Here is a 22,450-nt window from a genome sequence, read left to right on the forward strand (position 1 = left end):
TGTGGGTCTCCACACTGAGAGTGGCGTTGATGGTGAGATTTTTGTCTCAGCCTCTACCAGCTTAGAAATGGGTTTTTCCTTGTAGGAATCTCTCGGCTAATGCTGTTTTTTCTTTTTTTCAGAGGAAACTGTTATCTTGAGCTGGAACCCATATCCTTTTAAAATAACAAATTGAAAGCATCACTGACACTATAGATACTGTTTACCTTAATCTTTACCCAACTGAACAGTAAGGAATAACAGAGGATGTTCTGCTGATGCCACAAATTCTCAGATTAATAGAGATAAGTCACAAGTGGTCATGAGGAAGGATGGGAAAGATAACCTGCAGTTACTGATCAGAATAAAGAGAAGTGACAGGTCAGATTTTAACATATTAAGGTACTACTTGAGTATGGTGAGAATTTTTTAATGAAAAAGTTAGTACAAGACTTTACAAAATAGGAAATCTGTCCTTCGCAAAAGAAACCAACTGATTCAACAGAATGTAAGTATCTGTTAACTGTCATTTTATTTACTGTGGATTGCAGACATAGTCTTGCCTCTTCTCTAGCTGGACAACTCCTTATTGCAAGCAGCTCGAGTCCAGTTGTGACAAGTGGACAAACTTCATCAGTTACAAGACAGAAGACTTTACTAACAAATAGTTTATAGATCAAAAGATGTTTCCACAAATACTGGTCCAAGAAATTTTATGGAAAATCCAACAAAAGTTCACTTTAGAAAAATTTTATGGGTATATGATTAGCAATACATAGAATGTTTATGAGACTTAACACTGCATTCCCATTGGGAGCATAAAGCTCTGAGTACTGTGAATAAGCAAAGAAAGAGTTTAAAATTTTTCTTTTACAACTTAACATATTCAAACTAAAAAGGCAACAGATTTGACTAAATGGCAAATCTACCTGTATAGTTTTCATTCTGTAAAGAAATATTCCTAAAAGTCAATGGACAGAACAGGATAACCATAACTTTTGTTATACTCCACATGTCTTTGAACTCAGAGAATCTAGGACTTTAAATCTTTATGCTACAGAGAACACTATTATCCACTAAAACAGAAGGTAATTTTCTAAAGGGTATTCATTCTCCAGGTCATTAAAGAATTTTACATTTTTTCCTTATTCAAAAGATTTACCAATTGGTAAGAAGAAACAGACACCTGAAAAATCTTTTTGCTTACCTTTTTGGTTTTTGCTTCGCTACTTGCAGTTTTCTTATACATGCTTTCCAGGTCATTTGGAAATATGACTACTTCCTTTTCTGGTTAAGTATTTTATAAAAATTAAGTGCACAATGACTACAATATATGTTCCTGAATATAAACTTTCAACCTGTTACAGTATATTACCCACAGAGACAAGGTACAAAACTACTGAGACAGCTAACGTAGAATTACAGTTTTAACAAAAACCTGGGAAAGGCAATTGGAAAATTACAATTTTGATTGGTTTCCTTCATTATTTTTACTGTCTGCCCACAAATTCTGCACTTTGGAGTCCATTTCAGATACTTCTAGGAGTCCACTTCATGAGTTAAATATGTACATACAAAATAAAGCAGATATACTGTAACTTATAAAAAGTAAATTGTTTATATATTATAGGTTAGAGGCAGATTAATATAATCAAAGGTTACAGTTCTGAAAAGTATGGTTTGTTTCAAGTATTACTGAGCTATACTTAAAGTACATCCTCAACTCTTATCACATTATTTACAGCTGTCCAATAACTCAAGCAGTAAAATATGTTAAGTACGAAACATATAATGTTGATGACAAATGTTTTTGAACATCAGGAATAAGATTAATGAACAAAGTAGATCTAGAACAAGGAAAGGGAAGGTACATTTATTAAAAATAAAAAGTTGACAATCTCTGATAACAAACAAAACCATTGAGAATTGAAATATATCCAATATACATTGTAACAATGCACATACATTTTAAAAAACTGAAGAGTCATTAAGTAGTTCTACTTAGAATTTCAGAAAACAGGACTGTGGCTTGCTCCTGCGGGAGGCCAGCCTACACACAGCAGCACCCCTCTGTGTCCTGTGCATCACGGTGGTGCATGGTGTGTGTATGTGTATTCAGTGAACACACTGTTTCTGGAGAAAATCGCAGTTTCTGTAAGGATGATCCAGTACATAAGTCAGTGGCTCTGGCTCCATTTCATAAAAAAATCTGTGTAGGCTAGAAGCGTAAGGATGACTGTTTTCAAAAGCTTCAGTTTTACCAAAAGGTATAGAATAAATTACAACTCAATCTAGATGCTTTCACATTATTTTGGACAGTGTAAAAATTTATGTAAAATCTTAAGCTCGCCAAACTAGTGTCTTTAAACTTTATTAAAAAAGTTCATCACTATTTTAGCATGGCTGGTAAGTCTTTTCTGTCTTTGTCACTAATAATGCTTGTCAAACCAAAGAACTTTGAAAAAGAATACACACTGCTGAAGGAAAATAGTACCACAAATGTACCTGGACTTCAGTCTTAAGATACACAGAGTTCCTGTTGGATACCGGACTGTGAAAGTTTATCATCTTCAGTCTTTTCAGGTCCTGGGGCTTGGCACATAGTCTTTCGCTTAAATAATCGAAGACTCAGTCGTAACAGTTCATTGTCTACCACTGGAGCATTTGTATAAGCTTGTTTTACGGTGCCCTATTTGGAGAAAAAGTTTAAAAAGATGTAGATTAGGTGACAGTAGAAAAGACAGGTTTAACTGCTAACAAAAATCAGTTATAAGAAAAATCAGTTTGCGATAGGTATTAAGTTAGCTGTGTGTACATGCTCAGTCGCTTTAGTCGTGTCAGACTCTTTGTGACCCCATGGGCTGTAGCCTGCCAAGCACCTCTGACCATGGGATTCTCCAGGCAACAATACTGGAGTGGGTAGCCATGCCCTCCTCCAGGGGGCATTCCCAACCCAGGGATCAAACATCTCCTGCATTGGCAGGCAAGTTCTTTACTAGTAGCGCCACATGGGCTGTACTGGATATTTAAAAGCAAAATTAAGTAATGCTGTTTTCAGACTCAAGGAATCTTACAAAAGAAAGCAATCTTCTTGACAATCCCTGACAGGTAATCAAGTAGCTTTCACTTCACTGTTTCCAATGACAAAACAAAACAACAAAAACACATGGCACATTGTATGAAGTTCCACACTAATTCAATCTTACTTTCACAGGGCATCGAACATTCCACACTCCTTACTGGTCTGCTAATGTGCCATAAGATGCAGGCTCTAGAACTGAACAAATTCTCCAAAGACAGCTGATCCACGCCATCTACTGCGAAACTACCATCTCCTTTGTTCTAAGAGGTAGACTTCTATTATTGGAACCTAAAGCTATCTTAGAGGAGAAGGCAATGGCACCCCACTCCAGTACTCTTGCCTGGAAAATCCCATGGATGGAGGAGCCTGGTAGGCTGCAATCCATGGGGTCGCTAGGAGTCGGATACGACTGAGCGACTTCACTTTATTTTTTCACTTTCATGCACTGGAGAAGGAAATGGCAACCCACTCCAGTGTTCTTGCCTGGAGAATCCCAGGGACGGTGGAGCCTGGTGGGCTGCGGTCTATGGGGTCGCACAGAGTCGGACACGACTGAAGCGACTTAGCAGCAGCAGCAGCAAAACTATCTTAGAAGTTTTGAAAGTTACTGTCGTGAAATTTTGTTTAACATTCTCCAACCATGAATAATGAAATAAGGTAAGATTTGCTATTTCCAGCATTCTGCTATTTCTCTTCTAGAATCCTTAAAGGAACAATGATGCCTTGGTCACATTTGCATTACAAAAAAAGATTTTTTTTTTAAGTTGTGATACACTAAAACTAGGTTTTTATGTATACAGTTCTATGAGTTTTTAACTCATGTTTATAGTTAAGAAACCATGACCACAATCAGAATAGAATAGAGAAATTTCATCATTCAAAAAAAAACAAAACCTTCCTTTGTTTTCCCTCTGTACTCCACCGTCTTCCCAACTCTAAGCCCTTATAACCAATGATACAAGGGCCAAACCATAACAGAACTTTGATAATGTCATATCCATGGTCTACCCTGAACTGGAAGGATTTACAAGGTTCTGAACAATGGTTCTCAACAAGAAATTTGCAGGGGTGTTTTTGGGCATCATAATTTTTGAAGGGTACTATGGCACATTAGAGAAGGAACAAGGAAATGTTACAAAATATTTTTTATAAAAAGGGAGCAGGAGTCTGATGATACTGCAAACCATACAGCCTCTCAACTGGGGTTCCTTACCTGAATCAAACAGAAAATAGCTGGGTTTCAAGTCCCTTTATTCTGCTCAAGTAAATGCTTACACATAATGACTTCTATTTGTTTCCTCTCTTCAACTTGGTATATTTTCATAAACACTATATATATAAACATGCTCTATATAGTAATACAATCTCCTTACCACTCTGTATCTGGGAAATGTTTTTCCTTGATCTTCAATTTAAATAAATTTCTAGTATATTTTATTACTGAAAGAAACTTTACAATTGAAAAGTATTTCACAGGAATGTTTTAAATTTTCTTTAAGCCTCTAACAATTTGCTATTCAAAACAAATGTTCTTCAACAGTATTAAAGTAAAATAAAAGGTATTATAAATTCTAATAAAATTTTTTCTCTTACATGTGTATATGACTGGGAAACCAATGCATAAAAACAGATAATGAGACCTGAACCTCACTGTAAAGCAATCAAATGAAAAATATGTCCATACGACTCAACACTTTCCGATTTTTCTAAGGAAATAACAGTACCTTCTCATTTTTAACAAGCTGCTTTCGGATTGCAGAATCCCGTCTGAAGCATAATGCTTTACAACATGGTCCAAGATTACTAAGCAGATTTGCTCTTTCCTCTTTTCGTAGTAATGCAGCCATGTTGAGAGCCCCAAGTTCATGTTCAAAGAGACTGTCTGTATCTTTCAAAAAAAGAACACACATTAAGGCTTCTGAAAACAGAAGTGTTAACTGCTTGGATGAATAGTCCACAAAGTCTATATATTATCGAAGTTACCAACATTGACTTACTTGGTGGTTCAGATGGTAAAGCATCTGCCTATAATGTGGGAGACCTGGGTTCAATCCCTGGGTTGAAAAGATCTCCTGCAAAAGGAAATGGCAACCCACTCCAGTATTCTTGCCTGGAGAATCCCATGGACAGAGGAGCCTGGTAGGTGACAGTCCATGGGATCGCAAAGAGTCGGACACAACTGAGTGACTTCGCCTCACTTCACCAACATTGGTGAAAATTATTTTGTAATATTAAATGCGACCTGCGCTCTGTGAGAGAACGCCAACATATAGCTTTGCTGCTGCTGCTGCTTAGTTGCTTCTGTCATGTGCAACTCTGTGTGACCGACCCCATGGACTGCAGCCCTCCAGACTCCTCTGTCCATGGGGATTCTCCAGGTAAAAATACTGGAGTGGGTTGCCATGCCCTCTTCCGGGAGCTCTTCCTGACCCAGGGATCAAACCTGGATCTCCTGAATTGCAGGCAGATTCTTTACCACTGAGCCACCAGGGAAGCCTAGTTTTACTGCTAGTCTCAAACAAAAATAAATATTCTGATAGTCACTTTTTTTAAGATATAAGAAAAGCAAAATGGAGAGACAGAATTTAGACATGGGTTATATACACAGTACATCATGAGAAACGCTGGACTGGAAGAAGCACAAGCTAGAATCAAGATTGCCGGGAGAAATATCAATAACCTCAGATATGCAGATGACACCACCCTTATGGCAGAAAGTGAAGAGGAACTCAAAAGCCTCTTGATGAAAGTGAAAGTGGAAAGTGAAAAGGCTGGCTTAAAGCTCAACATTCAGAAAACGAAGATCATGGCATCCGGTCCCATCACTTCATGGGAAATAGATGGGGAAACTGGAAACAGTGTAAGACTTTATTTTTTTGGGCTCCAAAATCACTGCAGATGGTGACTGCAGCCATGAAATTAAAAGACGCTTACTCCTTGGAAGGAAAGTTATATCCAACCTAGACAGCATATTCAAAAGCAGAGACATTACTTTGCCAACAAAGGTCCGTCTAGTCAAGGCTATGGTTTTTCCTGTGGTCATGTGTGGATGTGAGAGTCGGACTGTGAAGAAGGCTGAGTCCCGAAGACTTGATGCTTTTGAACTGTGGTGTTGGAGAAGACTCTTGAGAGTCCCTTGGACTGCAAGGAGATCCAACCAGTCCATTCTAAAGGAGATCAGTCCTGGGATTTCTTTGGAAGGAATGATGCTAAAGCTGAAACTCCAGTACTTTGGCCACCTCATGCGAAGAGTTGACTCATTGGAAAAGACTCTGATGCTGGGAGGGATTGGGGGCAGGAGGAGAAGGGGACGACAGAGGATGAGATGGCTGGATGGCATCACTGACTCGATGGACGTGAGTCTGAGTGAACTCCGGGGGTTGGTGATGGACAGGGAGGCCTGGCGTGCTGCGATTCATGGGGCTGCAAAGAGTTGGACACGACTGAGCGACTGAACTGAACTATGAGAAGAAAAGTTCAAGTTAATTAGTAAAGTCAAATTCAATATATTGCTTACCATCAACCACTGAAAGTTTTAGGTTCAGGACTTTACTACATTTGAATCTTGCTATAATAATGTGACTACAGTGTGATCCCCGAAAATCTCCGTTAGGAAAGTGATGAGGTGTTTAGATCTACAAATTTTATCCAATATTCAGTCACTATAAAAACCAGGGACAAGGTATCAAATTAAAATCACTGTAAGTTACAGCTTGCAAGGTGAGGAGAAAATCTGTTAAAAGTAGACAAAAAGGAAAGAAAAATTCAGAAAATAGGACCAGTCAATAATTGAAAAGAGTAAGAATAGTAACTTCAAAGCTAGCACTCTAAGAGCTGGTCAAGAGTGCAAAATGGTACTGGGTAGTGTTTCTATAACAACACGATCAAACAGGTTACTGCTAGCAAGGAAAAGAGTAAAGAACCACCAGATAAAAACAAAATGGACACATGTGACTAAAAATTGATGGACTTGCATTATATATTTCATTTCCTGAACTGCTAGGCATAAACAGTGAGATAAGATATTTAGTTAAGAAAAAAGTTGTCTTATGTAATATAGTTGATGATAAAAAGCAAAAATGTAAATAAAAACTCAAAAATAGTTCACAAACTCTGATGTCTATCTGAATCATCTGCAGAGCTTTTTAAAATACAGTGGGAGCATCTTCCCACTAGATCTACAGACTCTCCACAGTTGGAACTAGGTTACCTTGGGAAAAGGCACTTCCTCACGTGATTCACACAAAGCAGTGTTTGAGCCGATGACACAGCCATATAATGCACACTATTTAAAAAAACAAACATTAACAACCATTCTACTGTAACTACAAAGAAAGAAACCTGCATTTAGTCCAAGCACTTCCTTGAAAACTGCTCATTAGGACAAATTACTTTTATAAAGTACAAAACACACTTGCAAACATCACTGGAAAGTGTAACATGGCTAGCCTTAGTCCCTTCCTGGATCTAAACTGACCAGTACCAAATGACTCGAGAAGATTAAACCTAAGTGCAAGTAAACCAAAGAAACTAAAATAACTGGGAAAGTTTAGTTCAAAAGTACTTAATCATACTATAATCAAAAAACCTAAGACAAAAGAAATTTAGATTTTAGTACACATGCAAGTTTTCTGCTTTAAGCCTTTAGAATTTAAAACATATCCTGGGAAATTAGGAGTGACATATACACACTGCTGTGTGTAAAATAGCTACTGGGAAGCGCTGTACAGCACAAGAAGCCCAGCTCAGTGAGGACCTAGAGGGTGGGATCAGGGTGTGGGGGGCGGCGGAGGTGGTGGGAGGGACGTCCAAGAGGGAGGGGACATATGTATACATATAGCTGATTCACTTCACTGCACAGAAGAAGCTAACACAAAATTGTAACGCAATTATACTCCAATTAAAAAATTACATACTGAGTAGGGATATACTTTCTTCAGTATTGGGACACAGAAACAGACAAAATGGATTAGAAAAAAAAATCAGTATCAGTTATTTCACAAATATTTATCAAATACTATGTGTCACATACTATTCAAGGCGATGGCAAAATTAATAGTACAGATCATCAGACACTGGATATAGCAGTAAATACAGTCCTATTCCTTAGAGAACTTCTATTCAGTATCATATATTAGTTGTCTAATAAAGCTACTCACCACCAAAAAACAGGACTACTTGGTAAAGTGTTAGTCGTTCAGTCGTGTCCGACTCTTTGAGACCCCATGGACTGTAGTCCACCAGGCTTCTCTGCCCGTGGGATTTTCCAGGCAAGAACACTGGAGTGGGTTGCCATTTCCTTCTCCAGGGGATCTTCCTGACTTAGGAATCGAACCTGGGTCTCCCACATAGCAGGCAGATTCTTTACTGTCTTGAGCCACCAGGGAAGCCTGGACTACTTGGTAAGGAAAAATCAAATCCTTCTTCACAGTGTATATTTTCATTGTTTAAGTGATCATTAGGGACAAACTATAGTCTAATTTTGCTAACTATGCAACAGATTTTAACTTGAAATGCCATTAACAAAAGTCACAGAAGCAAACAGCTGCAGATATGGATAAGACCTTAGGGATTTCACTACATCATTTTATGCCCACAGGAGTTACATGCTTAAGATCACAGAGCCAATCAAACAAGGGGGAAAGAATGGGCAAGAACTTAAGACAGTGGTCATTTGTCAGATTAACACATATTCACTTATAATTTATGTTCTATGTATATTGGGCCGTATTAAAATCAAGACAGTTTCTGCTTATGCTAACAGCTGAAGAGAGAACATGTATTCATGAAACATAAAACAAACTTTTTCCAATTTTATATTAGTAAAAAGCTCAATTCTTTTACCTCAAACTTTTTCACTCTCATGAACATGATAAAACATTAAATAATCTTACTGCTTTCATCTTTTACCCCCGATCCTTTTCACATTCCTCTTCCCCATTAATAAAGTATTAATAAGCTGCCAAAACACAGGGGATCTTCCCAACCCAGGGACTGAAACTAGGTCTCCTGCATTGTAGGTGCATTCTTTACCATTTGAGCCACCAGGGAAGCCCAAGAATACTGGAGTGGGTAGCCTATCCCTTCTCCAGGGGAACTTCTCAGCCCAGGAATCAAATTGGGGTCTCCTGCATTGCAGGTGGATTCTTTACCAGCCAAGCTACCAGGGAAGCCCAATAAGCTGCCAAAACACCGTGAGGTAGGTTTCAGATAACAGGAGGAAAAAAAAATTCTACAAACTAAAAATGTTCTGGAATAATAAAAAGCTGTAGCTGTTTTCACTGTCTAAAATCAATGTGATAAAATACTTTCAAACTAAACAGCAGTAGTAATATTTACTAGGCATCACTGCATGTCAGAAACTATTCTAAGTGTTTTACTTGTGATAACTCATTTGCTCCTCCTAACAATCAGGTGGCTTGGCAGTATAATTTCTCCCAGTTTGCAGATGGTGACAGTAACATATAGATTGCCTATAGCTATTAAGTGGTGTACCTATTGGAATCCAGGCCATCTGGTTCACAGACTGAGTTCTTAAGCACTTTGTAAGTCTCAATCTAAACATCTGCATTTGAGCAAAATTCTCCATTTCCCAGGGGAAAGCCCTGCCAAGATTATCAATCTGCTTAGATATGAGAAATATCTAAGTTCACTTTCCTAAGATCTACCTCATTTGGCCCTGGGCAAACCACTGAGCACTTTCACACTTACCTGTTAAAAAGTAATTGTGATGCAGAAAGATCATTGCGCTATGTTTACAACTCATCTGTAGGTTTAAATTTCTCTCAAAATAAAACAAACTTTGACCATGAGGATTAAATAATGAAAATAAGTGATTCTTAAAAAAAAATTCTTATATCATAACTGCTACATGAGAACAGAACAGAATCCTTTTCAAAGGCATCTTTATATTTATATTAGACATTACACACTTAAACTGGGATGGAATTACCTTTGGGCTTTTCTAAAAGTCTCTGACATGTTTCCTTGACTTTCGTAAAGAGCTCAGGACCAGCCAACTTTTTAGAAATGCCAACTCGCAGCATAACAGCTCCAGGTGTGAATTTTAAGAGCGCGGCTCCAGGCTCTCGTGGCTCTTTTGGATGCTTTGGCATAAGACCAGACCAATCCACGTCTATCACATCTAGCGGATCTACAAAAAGTTACAGAATTTTCTTACACCAAGAAATACCATTCCTGTTATCCAGGGAGAAATACAGATTGCAAGACACAGGAAAGCAAATGATAAGTAATTTAAATTAAAAAAGGCATATTCTTAAAAAGATTTTCTATAAAAACTAGTATTTAGAGTCTAAGAAATTTTACAAATAAACTTCCTCACTAAAGGAAAATAGTAAAGAGGTCATAGGCAAGTGCTCCCACCCACCTGCATTTCTTTTATATGTGGAATCTAAAAGAATCAAACAAATAAAAAGAAATCCAAACTCATAGATATAGAGATTGGTGGTTTCCAGAGGGGGAGGGATCCAAAGGTCAGACAAAATGTGTGAAGGGTATCAAGAGGTACAAACTTGCAACGATAAATCATGGCAATGCAATGTAGTGTGTGGTGACTCTAGTCAACAACATTGTATTCCAACATGAAAAGTTGCTGCTGCTACTAAGTCACTTCAGTTGTGTCCGACTCTGTGCGACCCCATAGATGGCAGCCCACCAGGCTCCCCCGTCCCTGGGACTCTCCAGGCAAGAACACTGGAGTGGGTTGCCTTTTCCTTCTCCAATGCAATAAAGTGAAAAGTGAAAGTGAAGTTGCTCAGTCGTGTCCTACTCTTAGCGACCCCATGGACTGCAGCCTACCAGGCTCCTCCGTCCATGGGATTTTCCAGGCCAGAGTACTGGAGTGGGGTGCCATTGCCTTCTCCTAAAAGATGCTAGAAAGTATGAAAAGTTCTCATCACAAGGAAAAAAACTATGTAACTTTGCATGGCGGTAGATGATACCATGTCAAGGTAACTAGACAATGTGGTGATCATGTTGCGATGTATATACAAATGTCTAATCACTATGTTGTGCACCTGAAATTAATGTAATTTATGTCAATTATACTTCAATAAAGAAAAATCCAAAACAAACAAAACGCAAGCAAACAAGCACCTAAGCAAACCCATTCCTACAAATAATGCCTTTAAATTGCTTGAGAGAGTCTCAATGAAAGAATTCCACTATTTCACTAAGACTAGGTCTGACATTTTGAAACTTGGTACCAGAATCATCCAAGGGTTAATTAAATCTAGGAATGTATTTAGTTTGAATGTGTACATGCACAAACAGACAAATACACAGACACTACTTTTTAAAAAACAAATAATTCATTATGAAAACTTTAAGAATCAGGCAGTGGCTATAATTAAAATTGAGAATAATCTATCCACTGACAAGGAACAGTTTAGGAAATTAACAAAATAATGTTCTATTCAGAAACACCTAATAGCTGATAATAATAAAGATAACATACATACATTATACATTAGTATAAAAAACTGTAAAATACAAGAGCAAATTAAGTCAAAATAAAGATTTAATATTCTACATACCCCAAAACCCTTACTATGATAAATTGTTAGTAACAATTAGACTAATTGGGATGATTCAACAAGAACAATAAAGGTTGTTGATTCATGGTGTAGTCACTGGAGTAAGCTCTGGCAATGAATAAAACACTGTAAGTGAAAATATTACTGAATTTGGAAAATCAAGAGAAGTATAGAAATAGTGTTCAAATACAACCTCAAGTTACTAAGTTTCTGAATGGTCATTTCAACAGTTTGTGGAACACAGTTGTGAAGCTCTGTACCATATACCTACCATCTGTTTTAAATTCCAGGTCCTACAATAGGAATCAAACTCTGGAAAGGAAATCTTACACTTGTGCTATTTTAGATACTGCCCTTTTCAATTTATAAGCAATGTCTATTTAAAAATGAACAGAGCATAATAACTATAATTTTCACTTTATTGGCCTTTCAATGTTAATTAAAACACAACTGGGAAGATTCTGTGTTTTATCAATTCTTACAGCATGAAAGGAAACAAAGAATACCTCAATATCTTAATTAAATACCTTTTATGTTTAACCACCTCTGCAATGATTACCTGGCATCTTCTCTTCATCCTGTTGGTCCTCCCGCTTTTCAGCATCACCTGCCAGAATTTCATCTAGTTCATCATCACTAATTGGCTCGTATCCTTCTCCAGCACCAGATCCCAATGAATGTGCATCATCTAGCTTGGATTCGTCGTCTCCTGCTAAACAGAAAAATTAATTTCATGCCAAAGAGAGCATTAAAAGAAAGGGACATCTAAGTGAAACCAAAGAGGAGAGGCTGGGTACACTAAAAAATTGAGAAGCATTTTTTAATTTAAAACTACTTTTCTTAATTATTCAAAACACTTGATAATTTCAAAAGAAAACTTAAAAATGAATTAATTTAGTTTTAATGACAAGAACACAGTATGGACAGCAATATTAAAATAGGTTATAAGAATACAATTAAAATATGAGAAATAAAATCTACCACGAACATTAATACTAGTTAACTTTAATAAAACTGATTCAGAAAATCTACTAATTTCAAAAGGATGCATTAATTTATCAAAATTAATTCAATTTTTAAAAGCTTGCAAACTAATTACTAGAATTAATTCGAAGTTTAAGTCTTAGCTCATAATATTTTATTCATGATATGAAGACCTAACTCTACAGTGGAGAGGTAGAAATGTAAGTGCCATTAATCCCCATCCCCCTCCACCACCGATCTCCCAATTATCTTCCCTATGCCAATGTTTTCCTTTAATTAATAAATGCAATTTTAAAAGATTGCTGTAATATAATTTTAAAGTATTTTTGTTATTAACCACTAGTGTATCTTCCATTTCTTTATTTACCAACTTGTCTCAACTACCTACACTAAAGCTTTGTCTCTTGGTGAGTTACTTGTAAACTTCAATTATCACAGTACTACACAGTACATTTAAGAGTTCTAAGCAGGTTCTATCCATATACTTTACTGAGTTTACAACACTAGGTTTCAAAATGCAACAGTATCCTTTATAGATATAAACTTGCAGCAAATAAACTATGGGATGTTTCTAGTCATTTCTAATAATTTTCTACTGTATTAAATTCTGTACTAATCTCCTCATACCCCTACCAATTCACTTCTAAACAATTTTAACTTCATTATACAAATATACATCTAAACATAAATGCAAATAAAAGGGTTTTTAACTTTTCAAGCTTATCAAACTGTCCTACTTTAAGTGGGTAAAGTTTTTCATTTCACTTCTAAATCTCCATGCCACATTATCCATGATCACAAACAATGAATGGTATATTTTAGGGATGAAGGGCACAAATTCTAGTCACAGGAGAGTGATTATAATGATTAATTCAAATTACATTCAATTATACCCCAAGGTTGTACCTCCAATAGTACTATGGCTCACAAATTGATGCTACTGAAATTCAAATTTTAGATAAAAATGATTGTGACGACCACGAGGTAGAAACGTTTTTGTCAAGTAGAAAAAATATGTTAACAGTTTGGTGTACTGAAATATATCTAACCAAATAACCAAAAGATACAAGGATGTTTATAGTTTTAAAAGAATGTGAACAACTTTATTCTGGGACTAGTACAACAATACAGCAAATAAAAGGAATGTAAAATATTACTGCTCATGTACTAAGCATCCGAGAAGTTTCTTGGGGGCTTGAAGTGGAAAGGGCACATAAGCACTGGTATCAGAACTGGACAGTTCATGGAGGCAGAATTTCCAGGAGCATTCTCAGGGGAGGCCATTACTGTTGTTACCCTGGGCTATAATTCACCACAGAATAAGACGTAGGACAGGTATGGACAGGCAGGACAGATTTTCACGCATCAGCTATTTATTGTGTCCTTGCTAGCGGCTCGAAGATAAAGAAATAAAAACCTATGGTGCCTAACAAAGGAGTACAATATAATGGGGAGAGAACCATGGAAAAATAATTTACAATATGGTGCAGAGATGCTATTAAAGATGTATAAACAAGGTGCTTTGGCAATTTTAAAGAGCACCTTTAGCAGAGACGGTTTCACAGAGGAAATAATGCATAAACTGGGACTTGCTGTTTGAGTAAGAAAAGATAGAAGGGAAAAGGTCTGTCAGGCAATGGGAAGAGCCGACTCAGAGAAGGCTTGAGGAGGGAGACCATCCAGAGAACACAGAGGTGAGTCAGTTTGTACAGCAGGCTGGGGGTGAAGGATGGACAACGGAGGGCCACACAGCGGAGGCTGGCTCTGACTGGGTAAAAGGGTGTACGTGGCCTTCTCAGAGTCCCTCATTCTAGGAGCTGGGAGTCAGTTTTAATAAGGGACCTGAGCATCCTCAGATTTTACTACCTGTGGCAGGCTCTGGAACCCACTCCTGCAGAATCTGAGAGACTGAAGGATGACTATAATTTTATCTCATTTAGGCTTATTAGAACCAAGTCTACCTTAAAAGTACTAACAAGGGGAACAAGTTTTTTAAGTATCATAGGCCTTTTCCTTATAAAATCTATTTTCCCTAAAACAATGGAGTCAATAATCTTATCAGATGACCCTTCAAAAGGGAAGTGCTGGTTTCCTATGAGATCTGAGAAGAAATGGGGCAGTGAAAGAGACGGAAAGGAGTGACACTCACCTTCCACACTCTCAGTCCTCTCAGCTCTACTTGTATCTTCAAATCCCTGCACAGATCCCAGATCTTTATCCAGCCTTTCTTTATCCAAAGCTCCAGAGTCTCGGGAACTGCCTTCTAGGTCTCTGTCATGCTCAATCTCCAGTTTGACTTCACTGCGTTTCACAGACTCTACTTGAGAACCCTCAAACGTTCTGTCCCTGTCCCTTTCCCGGTCCCTTTCCAGGGCATCGGAGAGTAGTCTCTCCCTCTCCCTGTCCAAGTCTCTCCTTTTGTCCCGTTCCCTCTCCCGTTCCCGCAGTCGATCCCGGTCCCTATTCCGGGGCCAATCTTTATCGGCATCCCGCTCCCAGTCTCTCTGCCGGACGTCCCTCCTTTCTCGCTCCCGCTCTCTCTCGTGCTCATAACGGTCGCGCTCTTGAAGCCTCTCTCTGCTGTCAAACGACCCCGATCTTGAATGGACCTGTCGATCTGACTCAGGAGAACTTCTTCTGGAACTATGGCTTCTTGAATCCTGGCGATCTAAAATCAATGAAGCATATACAAAGACTTAACACATGATAAAACAGAAATAAAACGCTTTAATACAAGGTCTTTTAAAACTTACAATTTCTCTTTTTCTGTACTTATTTTAAATTATCTAAAGAACTCATCTTAAGGAAAAAGTCCATCTCAAAGAAAGACATCCACCACTCTTCAGTAGTGTCAAATATGCAAAAGGCATGTTTGTTTCCTTGTTTATTTCCACTATAACCACAAAAGATCTTTAAAGAAATAAGTATGTAAAAATAAGTAAGCATTAACAGAACTGATCATTTCATTATGTACTTCCTCCTCTCCCCCTACCTTATTTACGCAGTCAACAGAGAAAAAGCATTGGTTGCAAGAAGCAGAACCAGAAGGTTAAAATTTTTAGGCATCAATAGAGAGACCCTTAACATGTAAGTGCTTTCCACCAAGATATACTACTAATATGCTGGTGTTAAACTGAGTGACATCACTGAATGTACCTCTACTCTATTGGTATTAATGTGATAATAGGTAACATCATGGTGGGATGGCTAAGCTTTTTAAGCTCCTTGAAAAATTTAAGGCAGTGTATAAACAACTTAGCATTTACTTTAAAATTATAATTCGAACAAAACATAAAAATGTACAAAATATACTCACATAAGAAACACTGGTTAGGTTATAATTTGTTTTTATTACCTGAGGAAGTACTTCGACTAGGTTCTCCACGCTTTAGCTGATCAATTCTGGATTTTCTCTCTCCTGTGATTTCCAGACTTTTAGTTTTTTCTCTGTCTCTTGAGCCGCTATGCAGCACTCTCTTTCGACCGTTCTGGTCATCCCCACTTCGATGAGCAGAGTCGTTGGATGGGGAGCGGAGACGGCCAGACGTGTGACTGCGATTGCTCCGGTTGCTGCCGAGGCTGCTGCTCCGCTTCTGATCCACTGGCTTGCGATGTGGTGCGTCTTCTATAGTAACATGAGGCGCCTCTACCTTTTCCGCCCGTGTTCTGTGGCACTTCCTATGGGAGTCTTCACTGGTAAAAGATGTATTGGTGGTGGGGAGGGCGGAGGTGGAAATGGTGGTGGTCGATGTGCTGAAGGCTGTGGCAGGGGTGGCCGCGGTAGCAGCCAAAGGAGGTGGTGGAGGAGGGAGAGAAGACGGCGAAGGGGTCCTTCCAGGGGTGGTGGCAGTGGCGGCGTGCTCTGGCTCCGTCAGGTCCGTGCGGTCAGGCACGTCCTCATCAGACCAGTCACTGAACGCTGTATCCTCTTTCTTCTGAGGGTCCTCCAGAGCGCCATCCTTATCACTGGGCATGTCAGCCGGCTCCTCTTTGGCTGTGATAGGGGGAGTCCTCGGGCCTCTTTTCTTCTTACTCTGCTGCACCGTTTCTTCATCAGAGATGTCAGAATCACCTCTGGACCGCTTACGCTTCTTTTCAACACTTTTCTTCTTCTGTCCTTTTTTTGGTGAAAATACTTGACCATCTTCAGACGCTATCTCTGTGTTACCCCTCCCCATTCCAACATCATCATCTTTCTTTCTCTTAATAGGTTTCTTTTGAATCTTTGCTTTTCTCTTGCTCTCCTCATAAGCTCCATCAGAGGTGTCTCGATCTTCGGATGGGTGGTGTCCTGTCAGGTCTTGTGAACGAGTTCTGGAGCTCTCTGTGATTTCTGTTTGTTCTCTCTGCTTATCTACAGAAGAAACTTTCTCTTTGAAATCCTGCTCTTCATAGCGCCTTGAACTTTCTTTTCTTTCTGGTTTACGATCGTCTTCTCTCCATCTACCCTGCCTGTCTTCTGTAAGGTGTGATGGACTAAGAGAACGTGATTCTTGAGGTCGAACAACCTGGCTCAAGAGTCTATGTTTTTCATCTAGACCAAAAGATAAAAGTCATCAGACTTTCATCATGTTAACAATACTGCATGTTACCTATAAATAACAAACCAGAGTCTCCCTTTTCATTTTAAGTGTAAAAATAACAATAATTTCAGTAAAAACCGAAGTACAGCTTTACTACAACTAGTGGGAAATGACAAGTGCCACTGTGGTAAAATGACTATATATTTCGAACACATACTTTTTTTAGTCGCAATGTGATATATTCAGAAGTAGCAGAGCAAGTAAAAATTTTAAATCTTAATTCATCATTTCCTATTGATGTAAAAGAACTGTCTCATGGTTACAAATGAGTCTGACTCTAGAAACAGGGAACACAGATTCTGCTTACTTTTATCATCTCCACTGTTGTAGGTATCACTGTCAGGAGAATGCTCTCGCCGGCGCTTAGGTGACTGCCGAGGGCTAGGACTCCCTTCATTTCTATAGCGCTTCCTAAATCAGACAAACATAATTTGTAAGATTCCAGGGGATGAAAAAGATTTCCTTGTTTTTTACTATTATTTTTTTACTATAACTATAAGATATAACTGCAGGATAACAATACTATCAGAGCTATCTGTATCATACAAAGGGCATTTATTTAGTATCTTTAACAAAATTCTTCATTTGTTGAGACTTAATGATTGTGGACTTAAAATACATGGTGCCATCTCTGCTTTTTTTTTTACCATACATGTAGAATCGCTCACTGAAATTCGCCCAGTTTAATTACTGTAAAGTGGTGACACAGCAGAGGATTCAACTCTACTAAAACTTATTCATCAGTTTTACTGTTTTATGATATAGAAATACCTTTCGTTGGAAAGACAAATGAGAAAACCTAGTATTGGCTTTGTGGTCAAATAAGACTTGAGTTCAACTTTTAGTCATGTTACTTATTATGCAATTTTAGGTAAATTCCTTGAAGTCATTCTTAGCTTTTTCATCTGAATATAGGTGAAAAATGGGGGTCCATCTCATAAAACTGCAGTGAGGAATACATTTGTTATGTCATAAGCCCAGTGCCTGTCATGTTGTGGGCACACTAGGAAAAACTGGTTCTAACTCACCTCTTAGAACTAAATCATCTACTTAATGACAAATTAATAAAATAATTCATATGTTCACTATTTCTTACTCTTTAAACTTTAGATGACTAGTGTTCTCTGTATCTCTGGATACTTGCGTTATTCTAGTGTTTTCCTATATTTTCACTGAATTTTGACCACTTTTTTTTTTTTTTAAACAAACACTGTTTATAAATACTATGACCAGAAGTTGAGTAACACTGTAGCACATGTACCTTCTTGATGGCTCATTTATACAGATGAGCAACCAGGTAGAAAATGAGGCCCCAGATGTAGTATGACGCCTGCAGGCCCAAGCTTGTAACAATTCCTTATCTAAAGCTCCTGCCATCATCAGGTAGTCTATTTCCCCATCCTCTGAATCTGGGCTAACCCAGTGACTTACTATATATGACAAGAGGATGTGGTGAAAATGACACCGTGTAAGTCTGGAGATTTAGGATTCAAGAGGCCTTTCAGCTTCTGCTTTTGCCTTCTTGGTATGTATCTATTATCATATGCAAAAACAGAGTTTAGAGTATTAGAGGAAAAGAGGTCAAGATGCCCTAAGCAACAACCAGCACCAACCAGCACATCGCCAGACATGTGAGGAAGGCCATTTGGGGTCATTCAGACCTAGCTGACCTGCTAGATTGACTGGAGAAACAGAGTGATCCTACATGAAACCAGCAGAAGAGCCACTCTGCTGAGCTGAGTCAAACTGCCAACCCACAGAATCATGACCAAATAAATGGTGGTGGTTTTAAACTTCCACCATGACAATATACTGAGATAACAATAGATAAAAACATCAAGATATTTATCTCATATACCAAGTTACTTTATTGAGCAGCTGACTACTAAATTTCTGGGGCTCTTGTCAATGCTTGGAATATTTAACCACAACAAGCTCCAAGAAATTCTGGCTACTGTATATTGAGATTAGAAGCATGAAAATATAATCAAAGCATAGGACTAAAAAAATAACAAATATTTCAGAATTTTAATCTTAGAAGACAGAGAGTTAAAGAGGCCAGAGTAAAGAGAAATAATACATATTTTGCTCTACATGTGTTAAAGGTAGTATCTGAATTTTATGTTTAATGTGAGATATTTTCTTTTAATGCAGAGTGAGGGAAGCCAGAGAGTGAACTATAGAAAACCACCACTGCAGACTGAAGGGAAGGCAAGACCTAATGGAAGAAGCCTCCATTTCTGTGGTATGTTGTTTGTTTATAACCAAAATCCATAACAGCAATGATGAAAATGCCTAAAGCAGAGAGTGTATTCACCATGAGGCAAATGAGCTAGAAGTAGGGGCAAAGAAACTGAAGCTATATAAATGATTTTCAGTTTGTCTTAACAAATTTAACTGCGTCCTCTATTCTAGTTGGCATTAAAAGAAAAAAAAAGGCCTTTAATTTGGATGTTTGGTTTTAGGTCTGTAAAACCTCAAAACTGACCAATCAGAGTCTGGGATTCTTGTGGCTATAGTGACTGGCTTAGCTCTCTTGTTTACTCCTCAAATGAAGGCTTTAACTGAGCTGACAGGTATAACCCTGGGGTCATCCTAGCCGTCATTTGGGGAAAAGCTTTCTAAGTCTAAAACTAACACATAAGAAAATAGTGCAGAAATACCATTCTTGATGCTTTGAGAATCTGAGTATAATCACATCAGAACAAATAAAAACCCTGGACTTCCCACATATCTGAGCAATAAGTTTTTTGGTATTAAAAAAAAAAAAAAGAGTAAGAGAGAAAAGGAAAGGGAAATGTCCTCGGTATATAATAACAACACATCTAGGTCTCCAAATAGGAAAAGGAGTACATCAAGGCTGTATATTGTCACCCTGATTATTTAACTTCTATGCAGAGTACATCATGAGAAACACTGGGCTGAAAGAAGCACAAGCTGGAATCAAGATTGCTGGGAGAAATATCAATAACCTCAGATATGCAGAAGACACCACCCTTATGGCAGGAAGTGAAGAGGAACTAAAAAGCCTCTTGATGAAAGTGAAAGAGGAGAGGGAAAAAGTTGGCTTAAAGCTCAACATTCAGAAAACTAAGATCATGGCTTCTGGTCCCATCACTTCATGGGAAATAGATGGGGAAATAGTGGAAACAGTGTCAGACTTTATTTTTTTGGGCTCCAAAATCACTGCAGATGGTGACTGCAACCATGAAATTAAAAGATGCTTACTCCCTAGGACAGTTATGACCAACCTAGACAGCATATTCAAATGCAGAGACATTACTTTGCCAACAAAGGTCCATCTAGTCAAGGCTATGGTTTTTCCAGTAGTCATGTATGGATGTGAGAGTTGGACTGTGAAGAAAGCTGAGCACCGAAGAATTGATGCTTTGAATTGTGGTGTTGGAGAAGACTCTTGAGAGTCCCTTGGACTGCAAGGAGATCCAACCAGTCCATTCTGAAGGAGATCAGCCCTGGGTGTTCACTGGAAGGACTGATGCTAAAGCTGAAACTCCAGTACTTTGGCCACCTCATGCAAAGAGTTGACTCATTGGAAAAGACTCTGATGCTGGGAGGGATTGGGGGCAGGAGGAGAAGGGGACGACAGAGGATGAGATGGCTGGATGGCATCACCGACTCGATGGACATGGGTTTGGGTGAACTCCGGGAGTTGGTGATGGACAGGGAGGCCTGGTGTGCTGCAGTTCATGGGGTTGCAAAGAGTTGGACACGACTGAGCGACTGAACTGAACTGAACCTTTGCAATGCCATGGACTGTAGTCCGCCAGGCTCCTCTGTCCATGGGATTTCTCAGGCAAGAATACTGGAGTGGGTTGCCATTTCCTTCTCCAGGGGATCTTCCCAACCCAGGGATCTAACTCACGTTTCTTGCTTGGCAGGCAGGTTCTTTACCACTCTTCCACCTGGGAAGCCCATACTAAACAAAACAACTATAACTCCACAGTCCAGAGAGGACCTCTCTCTCTCTCTCTTCTTTGGTGGTTCCAGAAGTTCCTCAGTTCTAAGACATTATGAATGCTTCTGTAGCCTGCCAGCGGTGATTCAAAACTTCTAAGTACACCAAACTCATAAAGGACTATCAGGAACGGGACAAGCATTATGTCCTGGTGACAAGCCAACTCTATTAACTTGTTGTACAGTGGATATGAAGGGATGGGATACAAATCCACTGGTTCTACCACTGTTAGGTTGGATTCCTGTTAAAAACAAGTCTCCAGCAGTCAAACCAATGTGCCATCAAAAATGGCTGCAATCAAACAGTAAACAAAAATTATTAACTGTATCTGTTGGATACAGAAATAAAATAATGGGAAAACTGTTACTTTTTTCCGTCGACAATTCAAAAGATGTTGCATGCCAAATATAGAAAATAAAGCTGAGATACACGAAAATGCAGAGAGGAAAAAGAATGAACAGGGTATTAGGTGCCGCTGAGAAACTTAATGTAAGGAACTTTCTGAATTCCTCCACTAAAATGTAAAAGCCTGGCTCGCGGTCACTTACTTGGACTTTCTCTCCTCGTGGCCATCTCTGGGGTTCCGGTCTTCTCGCAGATCTTCCCGCTTTTCCCTGCGGTCCTCGCGAGCTTTCTCCTTGTCTTCCCACTCCCTCTGGCGCTCGCGCTCGCGCTCCCTCTCCCTCGCTCTCTCCCGCTCGCGCTCGCGTTCGCGCTCCCTCTCCCGCTCACGCTCCCGCTCCCTCTCTTCGCGCTCGCGCTCCCGCTCTTTCTCCCGCTCGCGCTCCCTTTCTCTCTCCCTCTCTCTGTCGTGCTCCCGGTCACGCTCTCGCTCCCGGTCTCTCTCCTTCTCTCTTTCTCTCTCGCGCTCGCGCTCCCGCGCCGCCCGCTCTCTTTCCAGTTCTCTCTCTTTCTCTCTCTCCCGGTCCCTCTCCCGCTCGCGCTCCCTCTCCCGCTCGCGCTCCCGTTCCCGGTCTCTCTCCCTAGCCCTTTCGTCTCTTCTATCATCCGTTCTGTCTACTCTTCGTTCCTCTCTTCGTTCATCACGCTCAAGCTCGTCATTCCTTCCCTGATGTCGAATTGGTGAGCTTGGTCTTTGATCTACAATGAAAATCAAGTTTCATCAGTGATTAATTTGACAGATTAAAGCTATTGTTAAGACAGTATGGCAAATCTTAAACTTTATCTGTGTATAGGGTCACACTGGCAACAAATATAAATCAGGTACTATATTTACTTTTAATCATCCAAATAATCACCACTAGATGTTTAAAAGTATTCTTTTCTTAAA

At 39.0% G+C, this 22,450-nt stretch overlaps 1 protein-coding gene across 5 annotated transcripts in view; it reads right to left on the reverse strand.

Annotated features, from left to right (window-relative positions):
- Window positions 1-393: 393 nt before the first annotated feature.
- The window catches only part of ZC3H13 (zinc finger CCCH-type containing 13), a 103,821-nt gene continuing 81,764 nt past the window's right edge, over window positions 394-22,450 (reverse strand). For 3 of the 5 annotated variants that reach the window (XM_027557201.1, XM_027557200.1, XM_027557203.1), the window contains 8 exons: window positions 21,708-22,260; window positions 17,491-17,594; window positions 15,956-17,134; window positions 14,750-15,268; window positions 12,176-12,328; window positions 10,014-10,214; window positions 4,786-4,949; window positions 394-2,668 (listed from right to left, as the gene is read on the reverse strand). In XM_027557201.1, the coding sequence (XP_027413002.1) occupies window positions 2,498-2,668; window positions 4,786-4,949; window positions 10,014-10,214; window positions 12,176-12,328; window positions 14,750-15,268; window positions 15,956-17,134; window positions 17,491-17,594; window positions 21,708-22,260 (3,044 nt within the window). In that variant the 3' untranslated portion in view covers window positions 394-2,497. The remainder of the gene's footprint in view (window positions 2,669-4,785; window positions 4,950-10,013; window positions 10,215-12,175; window positions 12,329-14,749; window positions 15,269-15,955; window positions 17,135-17,490; window positions 17,595-21,707; window positions 22,261-22,450) is intronic. The other 2 variants (XM_027557202.1, XM_027557204.1) reach the window with 1 other exon arrangement.

Source organism: Bos indicus x Bos taurus, chromosome 12, assembly GCF_003369695.1.
Source record: "Bos indicus x Bos taurus breed Angus x Brahman F1 hybrid chromosome 12, Bos_hybrid_MaternalHap_v2.0, whole genome shotgun sequence".
Taxonomy (NCBI): Eukaryota; Metazoa; Chordata; class Mammalia; order Artiodactyla; family Bovidae; genus Bos; species Bos indicus x Bos taurus.